Below are 24,353 nucleotides of genomic sequence, written 5' to 3' on the forward strand. Positions count from 1 at the left end.
ATGCATTTTTTTACTGCTTGAAATGCGTGAAGCTTTGATACTATTTACTGTTTCACTGGTGGCAATTTGATGGGAATATGATTCAACCTTCATAGGTTGGATCTTTGCCTCATCTCCAGGGAAAGATGAACAGTTGTTCCAATGAATCTTAGCAGAAGCAATCAGAAGCCTGAAGAACTGCCCACAGAATGATTCATGTAGTTACAAAAATAAAAATGGGAGGTTGCTGGGTGTATATTTGCTAATAGTCTGTTACTAACCTTTGTGAGAAACTGAATCAAATGAGTACTAAGGTTTATGGCCTAAAAATTCTACTGCAGCCTTAGGAGTGGGGATCGGCAGCTGCGGGCCCACAAATGTATGTGCTGATCACTGATTCTTCCCTTAAAACTAGTTTATTAGGCTGGTGGCCACAGTCATAATTGAGTTTATTATGCATATTTTTGGGGCTAAAGTGTGTTTACTCCTTTCAAATATCAGGTCCAGGATGGCTGTTGGTTACCAATCTCTTGAGGGAGTGGTGGGATGGAGACTGGAATTTTCAGTGTTGTTGGATGATGGCAGGGTTGGAGAACTGTGATCAACATTAGGGTGGATGAAGATAGGGTTGGTGCAGTACAGGGTACCAATGATACTGATTATCAACACAAGGAAGTGTTGAGAATCTGGAAATCCTGGAAAAGCGTCTCAGCCCAATATTTCAGCTATCTATTCATTTCCATGGAAGCAGCCTGACCTGCTGAGTTCCTCCAGCATTTTATGTGTGTTATCAAGGATACTAGTAAAGAATATACTTACCTAGAACATGTTCTAGTCCAGTTCTTCACTGAAGTGACCATGTTATGTATAGATGTCAAACAGGAGCACGCTGAGGACAATATTGTCCATGTTGCTCTGCATTTGCACAGGGATGATACCATCCATCCCTTGTGCCCCAGATACGGAAATCATGTCAGTAGGTTAATTCAGTAAAGCCTCATTACATTTTCAGAATGAATTGAACCATCCTGGAAGTGGTAATTGAGCCCCAGTTGACTTTGTTACATAGCCCTGGCCATAATGACATACTGGAGTAGAATGCCTAGGCACAACCACCTATTCCATGTGCTGAGCACTTGATTCTCCAAGTCTTGCCTAACATTTTTTAATTCATGTACAGAGCTCAGTGGGGTTATTTTAATGATAAGATTAAGCTGGGTGCCCTGTGAGTACTGTGCATTATCCTCACCAGCACCCTTTCAATGATACGAGAGAGTTTATTTTAAATTGTTTTCGTGATAAGGATACTTATGAATAAGACTCTACTTATGACTAAGTCCCTAGGCTGCATACCATTCAAATCTCTCAGTATTTAGTCATAGTTGCATCAGGGAGTGAAGAGCAAAACTCCAGTCAGTACTCCATTGTGTGGATGTACACAAATGCTGATAGCAGAGCACTTCATACATGGTTAATGGATACCTGCAATTAACTTTTTGCATATGTTCTATCTCAGGCATCAAAATTGCCTGAAACAGTTGTCAACATTAGGACAGAGATAGCAGCCTGCGTCAAGCCTATTCAAGAGACTTGGAGCTACAACTTCAATTGACATTTCACTGCAGTACTGAAAGCGCATGATAATAATGGATGAGAAATTAAATTAAGGCCCTATCTTCTCTCTCAGATGTACGTAAAAGGCACTTTACCCCCGAGGATAAGAATAAATGACTAAACTCTGAACCTTAATATATAGTTACTAATCTGGAATTAAACTAGTCATTAGTACCAATAGTTAAAGTGCATTAACGCCCTACAGGAAGGAAATTTACCACCCTACCCCATTCTGTGCTATACGTGACTCCAGGTCTAACAACGCAGCTGAATCAAGGCATACAGTTCGAAGAGCAGTTAGGAATAGGTGATAAATTCTGTCAGCATCCAAAAATTTAAATTAAGAAGTTCTCAAGAAAATCATTAGGAAAGAGGAATGGAAAACCAGTGTGAGTGTTTTACAACCACAACTCAAGACTAAATTCTAACAACAAAACTCTGAATAAGTTTGCTTTTATTTCAAAATTCTGTTTTCTTTGCAATATATCTGTTTAATTGAAAGTGTTGTTAACTTAACTTACATCAGAACATTATATTGATTGTAGTGTTGGAGGTGGAGAACTATTTGATCGAATCATTGATGAAAACTATAAGCTCACGGAATTGGACACCATCATCTTTGTGAAGCAGATCTGTGAAGGAATCCAATACATACATCAACAGTATGTGCTGCATTTAGACCTGAAGGTATATTTTTAAAATTGCATCTCTCCATTTAGCAATAAAATATTGAAATTTAAAAAAAAATCCCTTTGTGGTTCATGATTGCATTTTTATTTTCAGTTTTTGATCTTTGGCTGTAATCTGGTTATGGTTCATTGGTAACCAACAGTAATTTTACTAAGTTAAACGAAGTGTAACTTTATAAAAATTCTCTTCAACCATCAAGTTTTAAATCACATTTATTCATTTGAGATGTAATAATAAGATTGTTGGTCACTGCAGGCCTCCACAGAGACACAGGTCCTTGGAGGTAGGGAGAATGGTTGCTTGATTGGTAATGGAATGGTGGAGATGAAGTCAACAAATACAAAGGATAAAATAACCTCTAAATATATAAGTACTTTTAAAAATTGAATTAAAGTTCTTGTAAAAGATTGGAGTACATTTTGATCATTTTAACCTTGCTCGTCTATGATTTATGAGTATGTGGTCTGGACTGAGGCACTTACATGTACCAGAAGCTGTGACTTTACAAAAATACCTTTCTTTTGTCTACAGCCAGAGAATATTTTGTGTGTAAACACCACAGGAAATCAAATCAAGATTATTGACTTTGGTCTGGCCAGAAGGTAAAGCTAGTTATAATTCATTATAAATTATTTGATTTCAAGCATTCTAAATTAAAACAATTGCAATAAAGCCCAGTTCATTGGTAAATAATAAGGTGCATTTTAAAAATAAAGTACAATTACAGATTTTGCAAACACCTGTGTAGTTTATATGTGTATTGGCAAATCTAGAAATGACCACCAGAGTCTGACATTTAATGAATATTGAAGTTGGCATCAGTGCTTCTATTTAGAGAAGCAAAATTAGGCTAATTTCCTGGTCATTGACGCCATCTAGGGGCTATAATTGGAAATAGTGCAAAAATGCAGGACTGAGGTTGAATTCTGCTTTGAAAGTGGAACCCTCTGTGTGCCTACAGATGAACACCAGTAGAGGAAAGGAAAATTAAGATATCCAGAGAGATGTCCAACGATCAGAAGTATTTTAAATTTCAGCATCCTTAAAATTTCTACTTGATATGTTTTGCTGCTTATGTGTACTTCCTGGCCTCCAATTGAAACTCCCACTGACAATAAATATAAGTACAATTTTCTTTTATTAGTGTTCCCAATTTTATTCTGACTTTGGGAAGATTAAGCACCCATTGAAGCACTTACAGTATTGTTGGTCTGTAGTGGGGAAAGTCCCTTATACATGTTGTAAAGGTTCAAAGGGGTGACATAACAGAAAGAAAATCTGCACATTTGACTGAACGGGAATGTTTCAGTAGCATAAAGCAGTGTCTAGAGGTTAGGTTCTTATATTATGATTATCCATATTTGGCAATTATTTTAGAATTTGCATGCAAACAATAACACAAACTATAAATTATGTACTCATGCTGTTGAAAATCTTGAGCAGCGCACGCAAAGTGCTGGAGGAACTCAGAGTAGGTCAGGTACTATCTATGCGGGGTAATAGACAGTTGACGTTTCAGGCTGAGACTCATAATCAGGACTGGAAACAAAGGAAACGCACCACCCCACAAGCCTCTGTAGCCAGCACAACATGACTTCCACTATCTACAATGGGATCCTACCACTGAACAACACATTTCCCCCCCCCACCACCTTCCGCTAGGGATTGCTCCCTATGTGACTCGCTTGTCCACTCCACCCTCCCCACTGGCACTTCTCCCTGCAATGGGGACAGATGCTACATCTGCCCCTAAAACTCCTCCCTCACCAGCATTCAGGGCACCAGACAGTCCCTCCTGGTGAGGCGACACTTCACCTGCAAGTCTGACTGGTGCTCCCAGTGAGACATGACATAGATTGGGTGGGGGGGTGGAGGGGACCCACTTTGGCAAGGACCTCCATTCTGTCTGCTGCAAAAGGTGGGATTTCCCAGTGGCCAACTATTTCAATGTGAATTCCCGTTCCCATTCTGACATGTGCTCCTCTACTGCCATGATGAGGAGCTCAAGGTGGAGGAGTTACACCTCATATTCCATCAGGCTAGCCTCCAACCTGATGGCCTGAACATTGATTTCTCTAACTTTCAGTAATTTCTAATTCACTCCCTCTTCTTTCTTTCTCCATTCCCATTCTGGATCCTCTTTCACCACCCCCCCCTCCCTTACCTGCCCATCATGTCCCTCTGATGACCCTCCTCCTTCCCTTTCTCCTATGGTCTACTATCCTCTCCTGTCAGATTTCTCCTTCACTGAACCCTTTACCTCTTCCACCTATCACCTCCCAGCTTTTACTTCATCTCCCCTCCACCCTCCACTAACCTTCCCACTCACCCTGATTTCACTTGCCTGCTTATACTCCCTCCCCTCCCCTCACCTGGGGGCATTTCTTATTCTGGGTTCTTCTCCCTTCCTTTTCAGTCCTGCCGAAGGGTCTTGACCAGGGACATCAACTGCTTTTCACTCTTCATAGATGCTGCCTGACCTCCTGAGTTCCTCGGCACTTTGTGTGTGTTGGTATAAATTATGTGAAAACACAACTGTAAGATTGCTGTGAAGGTAATTACATTTATCAATCTGAAATATACGGTAAGAAGAAACTAAAATACTGCCCCTTTAAATTCAGAGGTATTATTCAGTAGGAAGGAATTGAAACCTTAACCCAGGTAATCCTGCACCATTACCAAATGCAATACCAGCTGTTTCAGGATCTGTTACACATGATGTGCTAGAAAAAGTGCAAACCAAGACTATAGCTCTTCTTTCTGTTAGTCCTTACGAAGGGTCTCGGCCCGAAACATCGACTGTACCTCTTCCTAGAGATGCTGCCTGGCCTGCTGTGTTCACCAGCAACTTTGATGTGTGTTGCCTGTGACTATTTTAACATCTTTTACATCTAAGTGTGGAGATAATACACTGATTAACTGAATCAGATATTCTTATGATATGGACCCAGCTGTAATGATATTTTTAGCTGTAAAGCAATTTCCAATTCAATCTGAGAGCACGTTTCAGCAATGCTTGCTGTTCACTTTACTTGCCTTGTTTATTGTGCTAAGTTCCAGAATATATTATGTCTGTACTGGATCACTTCTCTGTTTTCTCTAACTGCACTCCTTTACTGCACCACTCAACTGTTTAAGGAAAGTTACAGCATTAAGAAAACTTGAAAAATGTGGAACAGATCTAACATCTTACTATAGAGAAAGTGGATAGCCAGAGTCTTCTTCCCAGGGCAGAAATGGCTAACACAAGGTTGATAATTTTATGATGATTGGAGTATAGGGGGAATGTCAGGGGTAAGTTCTTTACACAGAGAGTGGTGGGTGCACAGAATGCCTGCCTGGGGTGGTGGTAGAGGCAGATACGTTAGAGACATGTAACAAACTCTTAGATAAGCACATAGTTGATACAAAATTGAAGGGTTATGCAGGAGGGAAGGGTTAGATTGATTTTAGAATTGGTTAAAAGGTCATCGTAATATCCAGGGGCTGAAGGGCTTGTACTATGTTCTAATGTTCTATATTTTATGTTCTATGTTCTTAACTGAAGACAGATTGTTTCTTTCTTCAGGTATAAGCCAAGAGAAAAACTAAAAGTTAATTTTGGTACCCCGGAATTCCTTGCTCCAGAAGTGGTGAATTATGATTATGTTTCGTTCTCCACTGACATGTGGAGTGTGGGAGTTATCACCTATATGTTGTGAGTATCAAATACGTTGCGAGGTACCTTCTATCCCAGGTGGAGCATGTGAAGGAGTGACTTAAGATTAAAATGAATGAGAGTCGATTTTATACAGGAGTAGGGAAAGAACCACATTATGTGGGTTGTTAGGATGGTCACGTTCTTGCTATTGGCCTGCATTTTTTAATAAGGGTGAAAGAACGGCGCTGGTTGCTGATGTTAAACAAAATTATCTGTGAAGATCTGACAATGAATGTGGCATGAATTTTCCCTGTCCTAATATTGGTTGGTCACAAATGAATTAATGGAATCCCTGATATCTAGTATCGACAATGCTACCAAACTAGCTGAGCAGCAAAACACACTGGAGAAGGTTCAAAGTCTGCAACCTAGGAGATGGAAAAACTTTTTTTTATCTAATGCTTTCAACATGTTGCAGACCACAAAACTAGTTGGAATATACTGTATGTATAAGATTAAGAAGGGAGTCGAAATAGCAAAGTAACATTTCAATAAATAAAATGTAATATTTATTATTCATTTGAAGATCCAAAGAACTTTGAAATCGTGTGTTTGAGTGAAGTGAACTATGGACATAAAAGTAACATATGATTGGGAGTTTGCTGGCAATCAAGCACAGCAATCAAAGGACATTTGCAGTATAGTTCGTAAAATTTTAAAGTTTGTATAATTTTTAACATTGATTTTGCTGATTATACAAGGGAATACCCAAAGCAATGGAACAGGGGTTACTGATATCCTCTAAAGGATTTCTGTGCTAACCTAATCATAAGCATTCTCAGGAATTTGCTGTCAGTTTGAAGAAAAATGTTGACAATATCCCTATCATTACAATGGGGATATCCGGATCAATATAACCTTTAGCTCTCTGTTTTTAGCTAACAGACAAATAACATCAGGAATACTAATTGAACAAAGTCTTTGTTTTGTAAGACCTGTACCAAGAGCCTCATGATCAATAAGCTCACTGATATGCATTATTCAGAAGCGGGGGAAACGAATGTGCTTGTGCCCAGTGGCCCATCTTATTTGATGTCTATATCCATGTTAGATAACTTCATAAGGAGCCCAGCTGCTGTCTGCCCGGACAGTTCTGAAGAACGGAAGTCCTTCCCACTCAGTCGATAAGGGTCAATGTATTCAATTTACTTTTTATTCAGGATAAAACTTCAATCAAACAACATCAACGATTGACAGAGCAGTGTACAAAAACATTGATTGATGTTGTATTGACACTTAATCTTCCCTCCATGCTAAACATTCTCCCTCTCCCCCCCCCACCACCACCAGTATACCATAGTAACAGTATCCATCACAAAGTGCACTGCTTCAATCTCCCAAGGCTTGTTCAACAGTACCTTCCAAGCCAACAACCTCTGTCTGTAGAAGGGGATGGACAATGGTTCCATAAGAAAGCCACTATTCGCAACTCATAGAGTCATACATCATGTAGATAGGCCTTTCATGTCAACAAGAGCGCACATCCAAACTCGTCTCATTTGCCAGTGTTTCACCTTAACCTTCTGAAGCTCTGCTATGTTTGAAGTGCCAATTTTTTTCATATACTACCCTGATTTAGATACACATTACCATTCCTTTGTTGATACTGGGTCAACTTTGTTGTGTATTTACTATGTCAGTAATACTGAAAATACATTGTTTGATTAAGTATTCTTTGTCATTTACATAATTGATCATGGGTTATAAGTAAGAGTACATGAATGGCACACTGTATGTCATCACACCACCACGACATAAGCGCACGCCTCACTAAAGTAAGAGAAAAGTAGACACGGTTTTCCCAACTCCATGTTTTTCTTTTGATTAGTTTGTGTTTTAGAGTTATACAACATATTAGTGGTGACGGGTAAGATTGAAAATGAACCACAGGTCTAAACCTGTTGAACTGCAGCGTGCATTTCTTTGCAAGAGGAGGGAGATGGTCAAGTTAAAAAAACAGGATAACAGTCACAGGTTCATAAACAGTGAGGATATGATAATGATAACAAATTTTAAAAAAACAGAAGTGGCTGACTAAGTTGGAAAGATAGACACATTTGTTTGCCTAATACATAACTGGAATATATATATGTACTGAACTAACTGAGCAGTATTTTGAAACAAATGAAATAGCCAGTGCAAGGAGTTTTGCTGAGTTTAATAGGTGAAAAAACTTAGAAGTTTGACTGCTCCTTCTAAACCAGCCAAAATGAGTTTTGCTAATATCGTGAGAGTAATATTTAGAACTGAAACTATTGTTGATTGCAGACTGCTTTAGGTTTCATAAGCAGAATCAAAAAGAAGGGGAGTCCATTTCACCTTACATAGCTGCATTGAAGAGATTGAGCATTGTCAATTCAGTAATGGGTTTAATGATGCAATCAAAGATCATTTAGTTGGTGGGATCTTACAAGAAAGCATTCAAAAATGGGTCCTAACTGAAGCACAATCCACATTTATAAGTGCAGTTGAAATCACTATCAATGGAAACAGCAGCCAAAGGTGCAACTGATTTGTAGTCAGGAATGAAAGTGGGTGTGAACAAAATTGTAATATCTAAAAAGAAACCTGACTGGCCAAACAAATTGTGCCCAGGGCTTACATACACCAAACCAATGCAGAGGTGAAATTTAGAGGTGAAACTTGTGAAGTAGAACACATACAAAGACCATGTTGGGCAGACAAAAATTAAACAGGGAAAAGAAAAAGATTAAAAATTCAAGTTGCAGTTTCAAAAGAACACTAATCTGCATGCTGTTGATGAAAAATCTGATACTGATGAGAGTGACACAGGACTGAGTAACCTTGAGATTTACAATGTAAAAACTAACTGGAGACCAGCGGTATGGCTTACCCCAGAAGTGAACAGAAAATTAATTAAAATGGAATTGGACACCGCCTCAGCTGATTCAGTCATTCTACAAAATGACTTTGAATGACATTTCAAAGATACTGAACTGAAGCTTGCAGATATCCAACTGAGAACCTACACTGCAGAAGATAACGCCAGTGGGAATGACATTATTTACAGTGAAATACAACAACCAACAAGCCACATTGGGCTTGGATATGGTAAAAACAGAAGGGCCGGTATTGTGGGAGGGTGAGTGACTGAGACAATGACAAATTGATTGGAGATCTATCCACCATTTGCATTTGCCTTGCAATAGAATCAACTGAAAGCAAATTAAGAAAGGTAGTGGATGATGCCTCAGCAGTGTTCAAGGATGGCTCAAACATATCAAGGGTCAAATAGTGTTAAATGAAGATGCCACACCAAGGTTTTTCCAATTCCCATCCAGTTCTTTATACCATGATAAAGTAGCTAGTGAACTAGATCACATGGAGGTGGAATGAATTCTTTCTAAGGTTGAGTAGAGCCCATGGTCAATGTCAGTGGTTTCAGTAGCCAAAAACGATAGGTCTGTCAGGACCTGTGGTGATTTTAAGATCACCATCAACCCAGTACTAAAAGTAAATCAATATCCTCTACCCAGGAGAGAGGATATCTTTGCAAACTTTTCTGGAGGGAAACACTTTAGCAAAGCATACTAAGCTGTGGTCTACTCACGGACGGAGATGGAAGAAGAGTCCAAAGTGTTTCTCACTGTAAACACAAAAGACTTTATCGTTTATATGCTTATTTTTAGAGTAGCATCTGTACCTGCACTCTGGCAGAAAGCTATGGACCAGGTGTTGAAAGGCTGTCTAGGCACTTGGTGTTACCTAGCACAAATCATTGTTACCAGTAAGGATGACAAGGAACATCTCCGAAATCTCAAGATAGTGTTAAAAAGACCAGAGTTGATGGGCTCAGAACAAGATGCAGCAAGTGTGAATTATTTAAACCAAGCATCACTTACTGTGGTCATACTATTGACAAATGAGGTTTACACAAGTGCGCTGAGAAAATTTCTTGATAATAGTGGATGCAGCTACAAAGTGGCCAGAAATGTTCCCAATGGCCCCCACTACAGCCTTGCACAGTTGATGTGGTGAAAAGCCTCTTCTTAAGGACTGCAGTTCCAGAACACTTAGTCGGTGATAATGGACCACTGTTTGTTGTGGAACAGTTTCAGTCATTCCTGAAAATGAATTTGGAACTAAGACATATTATATCTGCACCATACAACCAAGCTGCTTGGCGGAAAGGTTTATCCAGCGTCTAAGGAACACACTGTGAGCAATGTCAGCAGAACACACTACACTGACACCGAATCAGACTCTCGCCAATTTCCTACTTGCACTCCACAACCAACAATGCAACTGCCTTGTGGTTCCTGGGACGTCCCTTGTGCTCACACTGGATATCCTCAAACCCAAACTCAGGAGGAGCATGCAGGACAAATTGAGGGCTCCTCCAACAAGGAGGTTTGGTGTTTCACTCCTGGACAAGTAGTCTTGGCGAGGGATGACAGAGGTGATTAAAAATGGGTACTTGGGTGTCCAGAGATGTTGGAACCACTTCCTACAGACCCAGAGTCACTTCCTACAACCACCACAGAGGAGGCCCCAGAACCTGAGATTGTTTCACAGCCACAAGTCTCACCTGCCAAGGAGAGTGACCCTCCCCACCTCCCCTTGTCAAGAAAGATGTTATCCCACAAGGGTAAGAAATCCTCCATATAGTGATTAAGTCTTTAGGACAATTTTAAATTTTCTATGCTGCAGATGTCCATATAGTAGTTATATTATATAGTATACTGTGTATATAAGATGACTAGAGAGCAAAATGTTACATATTTGAGATAGCATGTATTCTATATTAACTTGTTTAGAGCTAAACTGAGAGGATTGTCGTGTACTTAATATTTCAGTAATATTTGAGTAATATTGTAAGTATATCCTTTGATTAAGCATTAGAGAGAGAGAGAGAGAGCCTGTGGTATGTAAAAATACTGGGTGAACGAGTAGTTTTTGGGGTACTGCTAGTCTGTGTCTTTATTGATGCTTTGCTGCACGTTTGAGCGGTTGGCGGAGGGTGCTGGGGGTTCATTTCCTTGCTGCCATTTGTGTGTATGAGGGGGGAGTTGGGGGGGGCTTTGGGATTCTAACGTTTTAACTGTCATTCATTCTCTGGGGCACTCCTCTGTTTTTGAGAATGTCTGCGAAGAAAAAAAATTTTGGGATGTATATTGTATACATTTCTCTGACATTAAATGTACCTATTGAAACCTTTGTTTGTTTAAATAATTCATTATGCGTTATATATAAAAGTATGTGAATGGCATACCACATCATAAGCACACACCTCACTAAAAATAAAAATGTAACATACTTGTTCTCTTGGACTCCCATGTTTTTCATTTAATTATTTTCTGGAGTTACAAAACATAACAAACTTCACCACAGAGACTGTAGCAGTTGAAGAAAGAGGTCCATTATGACCTTCCCAAGCACAATTAAGGATGAATAATAAGAGTAAGATCCCTGGTCATTCTATCACTGGAAACAGAATCTATAAATGCAAAAATTGTGCATGCCACATTTACGTACTGACAACAGTATAAGAAAAGAATTCTCCTTGTGAAACATGAATAACCATCCATTTATAAAAGTATTTATAAGTAAGGGCCTCCTATTCTGTTCACTTTATACTGGTTGAGTACCCCTTATCCAAAATTTCCAAAATCCAAACCTGTTTTGAACGCTGACTTGACATCATAAATGGAATATTCCACACTGCGCTGAAGTTCCCACATGAACCTTGGGAACATCACAAGTTCTCGGATGCTGTACGGGTCACTGTACATTACAAACAGTTCTGAGAAGTGATCTCATATATGTGATGAACAGGCTTAATGAAAAGTAGAAAAATTCTGCATGAAGTGAAAAATGGAGATCTCGAATGTGTATTTAAAGAGTGGATTGGTCAGTGTTGGAGTGAACATTTGCTGCTTAACAGTATGCTAATTATGAAACAAGCCAAGATCTATCATGACGAACTGAAAATTGAAGGTAGCTGTGAATATTCATTAGGCTGTTTGCAGAAATTTCAGAAGTGACACAGCATTAAATTTTTAAAGATTTAAAGCATTTTAAAGATAAGGCATCTGATCACAAAGCAGCAGAGAGATTCATTGAGTTTGCAAAAATCATTGCTGATGAAAATCTAACACCAGAACAAATCACAATGCTGATTATTTTTATACCTTACACAAAACCTAAAAAGAAGTAAAATACAAATACAGTGTAAACACGAGAAAATCTGCAGATGCTGGAAATTCAAGCAACACACACAAAATGCTGGTGAACGCAGCAGGCCAGGCAGCATCTATAGGAAGAAGTACAGTCGACGTTTTGGATCGAGATCCTTCGTCAGGACTAATGGAAAAAAGAGATAATAAGAGATTTGAAAGTGGGAGGGGAGGGGGAGACCCGAAATGATAGGAGAAGGCAGGAGGGGGAGGGATGAAGCCAAGAGCTGGGAAGTTGATTGGCAAAAGGGATAAGGCTGGAGAAGGGGGAGTATAATGGGATGGAAGGCCTTGGAAGAAAGAAAGGGGGAGGGGAGCACCAGAGGAAGAAGGAGAACAGGCAAGGAGTTATTGTGAGAGGGAAAGAGAGAAAAAAATAGGGATGGGGTAAGAAGGGGAGGAGGCGTGTTCATGGAAGTTAGAGAAATCAATGATCATGCCATCAGGTTGGAGGCTACCCAGACGGAATATAAGATGCTGTTCTTCCAACCTGAGTGTGGAACCTGACAGTACACTGTATAACACCTTATATACAGTGTACTGTCTTTTAATCTAAATGCAACATCATAGGCGGAGACTGAAAGCTTGTCGTTGTTTGTTGGTGTTCAACAGCTGATTCAGGTATTCTCCTGATGCTGCTGTGCTGCTTTTGTTAATCTGCACATTATATTTTCAGTATATTAATGGTATGTAATAATTTTTACTGTTAAGGGCATATATGTTATGAACAAGAGTAAGAGAAAGACTGGCGCATAAATTCAGAGTCAGAAATGATGACGATCCCAAACTATCTCATTAAATATTTTGAATTCTGAAAAAATCCTAAATCTGAAACATTTCTGGCCCCAAGCATTTTCGATAAGGTGTACTCAAACTGTACTAATGATGGTGTGGCTAAGCACAGTCCATTACTGTGTTTAAGTCTGCAGGTGACACCCCTGTTGTTGGCCGAATCCAAGGTGGTGACGAATTGACATGTGGGAGGGTGATTGAAAATCTGCTTTAGTTGTGTCATAACAACCTCTTACTCATTGTCTGCAAAACCAAAGAGCTGGTTATTGACTATAGAACGAAGAAGCTGGAGGCCTGTGAGTAAGTTCTCATTAGAGGATCAAAGGTAGAGAGGATCAGTAGTGCAAACACGTACGCTATCTCGTTGAAGAATTCACAGATCTTCCCAGGATGTTTCCCTGTAGGGCCTGCATATTGTGGTAAATAGGCTCCCACCATACAGGATGTCAACACTTGTGCAAATGGCCATGTGTGTCTTCTCCAGGAGGAAAGAGGATAAAATGGGCAGAAGAAGGAAAAGTAGATTTATATTTGAGTAATGTTTGTCAGGATTGGTGTATGCTGTTGACTGTGATCCTTTGTGAGCAATGTAGATTATTTCAGCCCTTAGCTGTCTACTGTTAAACTCCTGAGTTTCCCATGCACTGAATGTATTATGCAGAAATCATGGGCTAGGAAAAGGCTTTCTACCCCATTAAGTCATTCCTTTCAGAGACACTCTTAGCAGTAGTTATTGTTCCATTACAGTGAGTGATGATGGATGTTTGCTTTTCCAGGCTGAGTGGCTTATCCCCTTTCCTGGGTGAGCATGACACTGAAACCATGAACAATATTATCAATTCAGACTGGGAATTTGATGAAGAAGGATTTGAAAATGTTTCCGAGGAAGCAAAAGAATTTGTTTCAAACCTACTAGTGAAAGAAAAATGGTAAGATATAAAACATAGTTTTCTTTGCAGTGATTCTTCTTTTTGTAACATTTATGAAGGCCTAAATTTTAATTAGTCTTGTGCCAGTACTGATATGCTTTAGCCTTTAGTAGTTCTTTAGCTTCCATGGGCAAATTTCTTTCATTTCCTACATCTGCAGGTTTCCTGTGCACATGTGGTTCAAAAAATGAGTTATTAAATAAACAAAATCTACTAAAGAAAATAGAAGAACGCCTGGGAGCAAAGAAAATTTTGTCATTTGGTCTTTGGGAATGATCTGAAGAATTATTCTTTCCTATAAATGATGGTGAGAAGAAAACGACAGAAAGTTGTGGAAACTTGATAACTAACAGAAGTCTTCTGATAGGTATTGAGGAGAAATCCTCTGGTAGAAGCCAGGGATTTATGCACAAGACAAGAAAGAACAACGTCCTTTTCCCGCTTTGCTTCTATTACAATGGAACCAATAAGCACCCCCCCCCCTTTCACAAAATATATATAGAAACATAGAAACATAGAAAATAGGTGCAGGAGTAGGCCATTCGGCCCTTCGAGCCTGCACCGCCATTTATTATGATCATGGCTGATCATCCAACTCAGAACCCCGCCCCAGCCTTCCCTCCATACCCCCTGATCCCTGTAGCCACAAGGGCCATATCTAACTCCCTCTTAAATATAGCCAATGAACTGGCCTCAACTGTTTCCTGTGGCAGAGAATTCCACAGATTCACCACTCTCTGTGTGAAGAAGTTTTTCCTAATCTCGGTCCTAAAAGGCTTCCCCTTTATCCTCAAACTGTGACCCCTTGTTCTGGACTTCCCTGGAATGCATTTTACAAATTTCAATATTCCACTCTTCTACAAAGTGTTTATTATAGAACTTTGCAGAATAGCAAAACCTTAAAGGGAAAGACATCAAAATTATTTAGCTCCACTTTGTTGAGTCCCCAGTTTTGAAAGCTGTCAAGATTCCAGACAGAGAGCCTTACTAAAAATTGCACCTATGGGTCCTATAAAGGGAACTGCCATTAATGGTATCCTTGAGAATGGAAGGCACCCTCCATTTTCTAAATCAGTGAGGACATTAAAAATAAATAAAAATAAATTTAACTTGCCAATTCTCCTGATACGGTACTATGAGTAAACCATGGGCCTTTGCTCTTCCCTTCCATCTCAGCCATGATATCGTCAATACCGTCTCCCACTGCTGAATTTACCTGAGCATCAACAGCCTTTTCTTGGCGCTAGTGAGTGGATCTGTGAGCATCTTGTCTTTACACTTAAAATGAATAACAGCTGATCAATAGCACCCAGTCGAGGACTGGTATTTGAAATCTTACCTATGCTCAAACCCAACTGCATTTGCAGGAAATTAAATTGTGCCTCTAATCATTCCATAATTAACAGTCCAGAGAATTTTATGGATTCATGACTCAGAGATTTAAAAAAATATTTAAAGGTCTTTCTGCTCTCAAAATTCAAAATTGAGCATATTGGTTGATTGTGGTTGACACAGAGTACTTCACCACATGCTTAATGTCAACCAGAATTAAAAGGTAGTGTGCTCTTGTGAAATATGAAAACGGATACTTAGAGTTTGTTTAAAAACCATAATGTAAAAAATACACATCAGTTTATAATCGCAGTACCCACCTATTTTGAAAAAAAGGCATAATACTGTTCTGGCTTCAGAATATGTTGCACATACTTACTGGTTTAGAGTTTACAGTAATCTGTGTTTATATGGATTCACACTGTTGTGAAGAAACTTGCAAGGATTGCTTTGAAGGCTCTCAGACTTTGCATAATTTTACATCATTCATAGCTAGTCCTATTAAAGACATATTTGACTGCAGCACCTATCATCAAACCAACAATATTTAGACCTGTTCTAAAGTTTAATGATTAGCTATACCTTCAAGCAAGAACTCTTAAACCAATTTTACGGAGGACAGATGCAATTTTCCAATCTACCTTGCCTGTAAAAAGGAGCTTTTTAACCGAAAGCTAAACTTTCCATCTAAAAATGAGTCAGCTAAACTCTGTGTGGGGCTGTTTGGTAGCAAGTGGTTAGCATAATGGTAGTGCCAGCTCTAAGGTCGGAGCTCAAATCCTGCAGTTGTCTGCAAGGAGTTTGTACAATCTCCCTGTGACCATGTGGGTTTCCTCCAGGTGCTCCAGTTTCTTCCCACATTCCTAAGACGTACGCGTTAGGGTTAGTAGGTTGTGGGCATGCTACGTTGGTGCTGGAAGCATGGTGGGACTTCTGGGCTGCCCTCAACACACCCTTGATTCAAATACACATTTCATTGTATGCTTCAACGTACATGCCCTGTTAGATCCAGCTCAAACCACGTCATCAAGTTCACTGATGATATAACAGTGGCTGACCTCTTTGGCAACAATGATGAATCGAGATAAGAGAGACTTGTCAAGCGGTGTGAGAACAGTGATCTGAGTCTCAAGGTAGACAAGACAAAAGAGATGATTGTGGACTTCGGGAAATTGAAGGTCGACCACTCTCCATTGCACATCAATGCCTCTGCTGTGGAGAGAGTAAGGAGTGCAAAGTTCCTTGGAATGCACATAACAGACAATCTAAGCTGGACCCATAACACCTCCTCAATAGTCAAGAGGACACAGCACTTCCTGAGGAGATTGAGGTGTGCAATGCTCCCTGTCCCCCATTGAAGACATTTCTACAGAGCGTCCCGTCTGGCTGCACCATTGTGTGGTATGGAAGCTGCAAGGCATCGGACTGCAAAACCCTACAGAGGATGGGAAAAGCTGCCGAGAACTCCGGGGTCTCCCTCCCCCCCCCCCCCCATTTGTGATAGTTACTGGTAACATTGTATCTGAAGGGCCAGAAACGTTGTTGAGCATCCTTACCGCCCATCCTACTATCTCTTTGACCCACTAACATCAAGGAAGGAGGTACAGGAGCATCAGGACTAGGACAGCTGGAGTGGGGAACAGCTCCTACACTGCCCGCCCCCAGCAGTGAGGCTAATGAATACCCTGCCATCACCAAGGTCCTGTCACCAGGACAGTGAGCTGTTCATTGTGCAACACACACAAAATGCTGGAGGAACTCAACAGGCCAGGCAGCATCTATGGAAAAGAGTACAGTTGATGTTTTGGGCCAAAAGCCTTCATCGACTGTACTCTTTTCCTAGATGCTGCCTGGTCTACTGAGTTCCTCCAGCATTTCGTGTGTGTTGCTTGGATTTCCAGCATCTGCAGATTTTCTCTTGTTTGTGAGCTGTTTACTGTTTACCTGTGCTGCACGCTTCACGTGCATTTTGGATTATACTTTATGAACTTATTTATAGTGATATTTTGTTTTATGTGCTGTGTGTGATATAAGTATTGTGGGTTGACCGTGGTCTGGAGGAACTTTGTTCCGTTTGGTTATATCTACGTTCAGCAGAGTGATTATAAACTTGAACTTGAACTTGTGACGAATAAAGCTAATCTTTAATCTCCAATCTTCAATGTTTTTAAATTGTTGATAACCAAATTGTTGGAACTAGCTTCAAGAAGTTGCTGGCTAATATAAAGTGACAATCCATAAATGGCCCAGATCAGTTCATTGGCAGTTTTAAACTGTGCACAATGTGGTAAAAAATCAGTCTGACACATGCTAATATCACTAGATCATGCATAAATTATTTATGGAAATACATTTTCACATGCAGGTAATGTAAATTTTTCTCAGAAGCAACGCACACAAAATGCTGGAGGAACTCAGCAGGGCAGGCAGCATCAATGGAAAAGAGTGAACAGTCAATGTTTGGGCTGAGACCCTACATCAGGACAGTTTAGACTTTCCCATAGATGCTGCATGGCCTGCTGAGTTCCTCCAGCATTTTGTATGTGTTGATTTGGATTTCCAGCATCTGCAGACTTTCTTGTGTTTGTAAACTTCACTCTGCCCAGTTGTATATAGTGGATCCTGGTTAACTGGACCATTAATCAGGCAGCCATTTTGTTTGGGGCAACACTTAAAGAACAAAACTAATTGAGAAGATGGCCTGGATTCCCTTTGTTTATTTGGGCTGCTTAATTGGGACAGGGGACTGTTGCTGAAAACCCTAACCAGCTTCAATCACATGCCCATGGCTGTTAAGGTGCTATGTCATATTTAGAGCGAAATCTTTAAATACCATCAGCTGTGTGTGGTTCTGTTCCAAAAGCAGTGATTTTTGTCATTGATAGTTGGTGAGGAATAAGCAGTAAGACAACTTAGAACTGCTTTGCTCACTACAGATTTGGGAATTGCGGCATTGACGCCAGAAACGACCAGGAGTAAAAATGAAACAATTTCACTACTTCAACAAGTTAGGACCTACAAAAAATTTTAATGTATCAACAATCATCTTGAATATAACAATGAAAATAAAGATTTGAAAGATGCAGTTTTTGAAAGCATTTTATGAAGGCAGTCCATTACCTGCACTAGGTGTCTGAGCTGGTTTTGTTCCTTTACAGTCCATCGATGGCCGAATTTCTCCATCGACAACTATTAGGAACCACAATTTTAAAGTACGCGATTAACTGATGGCCCAGTTGTATACAACTGAGTAGAGTGAAGTAAACAAACATGAGAAAATCTGAAGATGCTGGAAATCCAAAGCAACACACACAAAATGCTGGAGGAACACAGCAGATCAGGCAGCATCTGTGGGAAAGAGTAAACAGTCCTGATTAAGGGTCTTGGCCCAAAATATTATACTATGGTTTTATAATACTATAGTACTGTAGTAGTATTGGCAGTGTTCGAATTTGTTCTGTATTTCATTTAGATACGTAATTTGTTACTCGGTTAAATGGTAGTTTGTCATTTTTGTACATTTTTAGCTTTTTCATGAAACTTTGACCAAATGGGACAGCCATTTAATTGGGCCAAAATGTACTGGTCTCAATGTGTCTCAATTAACTGGAATCCACCGTATTTAATTTTGTGTAGGTGGACATCTCCTTCCCAATTATAGCAAAAGTCCGGCAAAGCACATTTGGCCGTTATGTTACAGTTCACAGCTAATCATAAATTACTGTGTGCCTTGGGGCACAGAACCAGCTTCCCCTCTGTTGTCTCATTGCTTCAGTAAAGCAGCCAGCAAAATCGAAGACCCCACTCAGCCTGGACATTCTCTCTTCTCCCCTCTCCCACTTAGCACTAGAGACAAAAGCCTGAAAGCACATACCACTCGACTCAAGTTCAGCTTCTACCCCACTGCTATCAGACTTATGGCCTTATAGTTCACCTTGTTACGATCTTGCACTTTATCATTTACCTGCACTGCACCTTTTCGGTAGCTTTTACACTTCATTCTTCATTATTGCTATCTTATTCTAGCTTAATGCACTGTGTACTGCATGAACAGTATGCAAGGCAAGCGTTTCATTTAATCTTGGTATAACTAAACCAAACGACACATTTGATCAATGTCCTGTATTTTTCAATGAGCCTGCCTCTCATTCCTCTAAACTATAGACAGTATTGATCCACACTACTTTTCTCTTTGAAAAGTACTTCCTCTTCCGCCCACCACCACCGCAACCAGTCCAATAAACCAATCTGGCACATCCTCTATTCCAAATAGTAAACATCATGAATGTGGGGACCAGACCTGTATTCAATATTCCAACTGGTGTCCCATCAGACCCTATATAATGAGAAGGAAAATGTCTTTATTCTTGTACACAAATCCTCTTGCAATAAAGGCTAGCCTGACAATTACCTTTCCAATTGCTTACTCTATTTGCACCTTAACTTTCACTGATTTATTTACAAACGTGATCTGCACAACAACACTTTTCGGTTTTTTCACAATTCACATGTTTTGCACATTATATTTCCATCAGTCCTCAGCTATTCTCTTAATCTGCTTCTGCAACCGCTTTGCATCTCTTCACAAGTCACAATGATGAGCTCACTATGGGACTTCTTAAGCTGGTGTTAAGAATTCTGAAATTAATTGAATTCTCCATTGTGTTAATTCTAACCCAGCTGGAAAAGGCTTTGCTGATGCTGGACCCAGATGGATGGTATTAGATGAAAGCCGCAACTTAATTTTCTCAATAATGAGAATGATGTAAATACCCATCAAGTCACCATGGAATTGATGGGCCAAATACGCAGTTTCTGTGCTGTAGTGTTCTATGACTTCTATCACAGCATTTGTAGAACAAGACTGATTTTTCTGGTCAATTCCCTTTCAAAAGAAATCAGAACCAAGAACTGGTTTTTGGATTTTAAGAAAATTGTGCCGACATTATCTAATGACTTGTGTTAATTTGCTTCCAGCACTAACACCATGTTTCCAATATTACCAGTGGCAGGTTCAGTGCGTCACAGTGCCTGAAACACAAATGGCTGAACAACTTAACAGAGAAAGCAAACAAATATAGGGTTCGTCTCAGATCTCAAGTGATGTTACAGAAGTACATGTTACAGCGCCTATGGAAGGTAATACCTGGTTCACTTTCGTTTAATTGATTTTGACCATGTGAGTAAATCCTGTGCACATGCTCATAAAAGTTAATAAAAATCCACTTTAAGGTTTAAATCTGAATTAAGGAACTCACTGCTTATAAGAACAGACCGAAGTCAATCCTAAACATGCGCATTTGAGTGCTGGATTCATGCTCAACATATTGGGCCTTATCGTGCTTACAGTTACTGACTGTTCTGCACAAGATCAGCTGCTAATGTGTGACAGAATTCTTGACGTCTGTGTCTGCACTTTATAGCGCCAAAACTCAAATGTACTGAAGTTCAGATGCGGGTGAACCTGTGTTAGTCCAGCACTGAGTCGATAGCTGCTTAACAGAAATTGAATATGGCTTTAAATGAACTTAAAAATAAAATTGTTCAAAAAGTCTTGATTGACTATTTAAATGGTTTCCAACTGCCATCCCTCTGATCATCAGAGGCAGAAACAATACAACAGGTCTTTAATTCTGGGTTGTCAGAATGATATCAGGGTGGTTCCTTAAGGTTGTCATAGCTGGTAGAGGTAGTAGTGCTAAATTCTCACTACCTATTTAATGCTCCCAATGCCATGCACCTCAAATAGCCACTGACAATCAAGTCTAGCTGCAGGCCTTCATGCGTGGCTTAGCTACTAAGTCTGGTGGAACCATTTCTACTGACAGAAAGGGCAAAGGTGGGTTACTGGCCTTCAGGCAGATGGGGTTCATTTGCCGTGGTTGGCAGCACATCTAGGAGAAGTATCCCAAGCCTCCGCTGCCTTGCGGCTACATCCATCCATGGGGAAGATTTCAGGAGTAAACCTTGAGGAAAAAATCCTGGAGCTGGGGTCCCTAAGGCAGTCCTACCTTAAGTTCAAAGCCGACTGGCAACTCCTGTGATGCTGCTGGTGCCAAACTGCATCAGTCTCTGCTGTTCCTTGGGCATGGATAACATCCATGTCCGACCCTGATTAACAGAGGTCCTCACATCACATCAGGGTGGTTTTGTGGGTCAGGCCTTACTCTCTGCTGTCAGTAACCTAGTTAGTAGTAGTAGTAGTAATAGTAAACATAGAAAACATAGAAAATAGGTGCAGGAGTAGGCCATTCGGCAGTTCGAGCCTGCACCGCCATTCAGTATGATCACGGCTGATCATCCAACTCAGAACCCTGCACCAGCCTTCCCTCCATACCCCCTGATCCCTTTAGCCACAAGGGCAATATCTAACTCCCTCTTAAATATAGCCAATGAACTGGCCTCAACTGTTTCCTGTGACAGAGAATTCCACAGATTCACCACTCTCTGTGTGAAGAAGTTTTTCCTAATCTCGGTCCTAAAAGGCTTCCCCTTTATCCTCAAACTGTGACCCCTCGTTCTGGACTTCCCCAACATTGGGAACAATCTTCCTGCATCTAGCCTGTCCAATCCCTTTAGGATTTTATACATTTCAATCAGATCCCCCCTCAATCTTCTAAATTCCAACGAGTATAAACCTAGTTCAATCAGTCTTTCATCATATGAAAATCCTGCCATCCCAGGAATCAATCTGGTGAACCTTCTTTGTACTCCCTCTATGGCAAGGATGTCTTTCCTCAGATTAGGGGACCAAAACTGCACACATTACTCCAGGTGTGGTCTCACCAAGGCCTTGTACAACTGCAGTAGTACTTCCCTGCTCCTGTACTCGAATCCTCTTGCTATGAATGCCAGCATACCATTTGCCTTTTTCACCGCCTGCTGTACCTGCATGCCCACTTTCAATGACTGGTGTATAATGACACCCAGGTCTCGTTGCACCTCCCCTTTTCCTAATTGGCCACCATTCAGATAATAATCTGTTTTCCTGTTTTTGCCACCAAAGTGGATAACTTCACATTTATCCACATTAAATTGCATCTGCCATGAATTTGCCCACTCACCTAACCTATCCAAGTCACCCTGCATCCTCTTAGCATCCTCCTCACAGCTAACACTGCCACCCAGCTTTGTGTCATCTGCAAACTTGGAGATGCTGCATTTAATTCCCTCATCCAAGTCATTAATATATATTGTAAACAACTGGGGTCCCAGCACTGAGCCTTGCGGTACCCCACTAGTCACTGCCTGCCATTCTGAAAAGGTCCCGTTTATTCCCACTCTTTGCTTCCTGTCTGCCAACCAATTCTCTATCCACATCAATACATTACCCCCAATACCGTGTGCTTTAAGTTTGCACACTAATCTCCTGTGTGGGACCTTGTCAAAAGCCTTTTGAAAATCCAAATATACCATATCCACTGGTTCTCCCCTATCCACTCTACTAGTTACATCCTCAAAAAATTCTATGAGATTCGTCAGACATGATTTTCCTTTCACAAATCCATGCTGACTTTGTCCGATGATTTCACCGCTTTCCAATTGTGCTGTTATCACATCTTTGATAACTGACTCTAGCAGTTTCCCCACCACCGATGTTAGGCTAACTGGTCTATAATTCCCTGGTTTCTCTCTCCCTCCTTTTTTAAAAAGTGGGGTTACATTAGCCACCCTCCAAGCCTCAGGAACTAGTCCAGAATCTAAAGTGTTTTGAAAAATTATCACTAATTTCTTGGGCTACTTCCTTAAGCACTCTGGGATGCAGGCCATCTGGCCCTGGGGATTTATCTGCCTTTAATCCCTTCAATTTACCTAACACCACTTCCCTACTAACATGTATTTCCCTCAGTTCCTCCATCTCACTGGACCCTCTGTCCCCTATTTCCGGAAGATTATTTATGTCCTCCTTAGTGAAGACAGAACCAAAGTAATTATTCAATTGGTCTGCCATGTCCTTGCTCCCCATAATCAATTCACCTGTTTCTGTCTGTAGGGGACCTACATTTGTCTTAACCAATCTTTTTCTTTTCACATATCTATAAAAGCTTTTAGTAGTCATACTTTATTAATCCCGGGGGAAATTGGTTTTCGTTACACTCAATGATCTGTGAGATGTAGTCTATTGAGAGTCGAATGTCTGTAGAAGTACAAATGTGGACATCCTGTGAGAAGTGAATGTGAAGTGTTGGCTGGGCTCAGACTGATCCTGTCTTTTTGGGAAATTAACCTAAATTAATCTGTAATAATGAGCATATTCCACTTCATGCACAATTTACTATAATAATCTATACTTTTGGGCACAGTGGAATACTATAGTAAAAGATGTTGTGTTAACATTCTATGCTTTCTGGCCAACTCTTTCTGTGACATTTGTGCACTTCCACATATGCTGTTAATCCATTGTGATCCCAATTTGCTTTGACTTCTGTGTGCATTCTGCACTAAGTCTTGAGGAGGTGGAAAAGCAAGCCCTATATTAATCCTGTCTTCAGTTGATGTCAACTTTCCAACAAGGATCACAAGTTGTTTCCCTTCCCTTCATTAAGTTGGGACATTCACTGAGATAAACTGAATAACCCCACACTCTCGATCAGACCGTGACTGTATCATGCTAAGTGTATTGTACCTACCAGAATAGTTAAACATGTACAGTTAAATTTTTCCTGCAGGCTTTTGTAAAGTATACCAGCTTGAATCAAACGACCCAATTATACCACAATCCCAGAAGAATATAGTGAAGGTATTTTTCTAAAGCATTGTTTCAATACCTTGCGTGGCTCCATTATTTCTACCACCCATATGTAACTCCTGATTACAATGGTGATACTAATAAGAGGAAAAAGCAAAGTTAGATTTATACCAAGTATACGTAGTGTTGTCATGGGATATTATTGCATATAATGAAAGGTCACATAGCAGAGGAATAAATTGCTAACACTTTTAGACTGCAGGCAAGCCTAATGATTAATTTTCATTTGTGCTTACAGAAAAATTATTACGCAGTTGCTGCAGCAAACAGGTTCAAAAAGATCACTCAACAGAATTTGTGCAAGAACACTTAACCTGTGATTTGGGATACAACAGAAGAAATGGTACAGCCTGGTAAATAGCAAATCAGGC

The 24,353-nt window shown here is 40.2% G+C and overlaps 1 protein-coding gene across 2 annotated transcripts in view; it reads left to right on the forward strand.

Annotated features, from left to right (window-relative positions):
- Positions 1-24,353, forward strand: part of mylk3 (myosin light chain kinase 3) — a 95,945-nt gene extending 71,592 nt beyond the window's left edge. For both annotated transcript variants that reach the window (XM_063066940.1, XM_063066938.1), the window contains exons 8-13: positions 2,139-2,280; positions 2,815-2,885; positions 5,852-5,980; positions 13,749-13,901; positions 20,240-20,372; positions 24,221-24,353. In XM_063066940.1, coding sequence (XP_062923010.1) covers positions 2,139-2,280; positions 2,815-2,885; positions 5,852-5,980; positions 13,749-13,901; positions 20,240-20,372; positions 24,221-24,295 — 703 coding nt within the window. In that variant the 3' untranslated portion in view covers positions 24,296-24,353. The remainder of the gene's footprint in view (positions 1-2,138; positions 2,281-2,814; positions 2,886-5,851; positions 5,981-13,748; positions 13,902-20,239; positions 20,373-24,220) is intronic.

This window comes from Mobula hypostoma, chromosome 14, assembly GCF_963921235.1.
Source record: "Mobula hypostoma chromosome 14, sMobHyp1.1, whole genome shotgun sequence".
NCBI lineage: Eukaryota > Metazoa > Chordata > Chondrichthyes > Myliobatiformes > Myliobatidae > Mobula > Mobula hypostoma.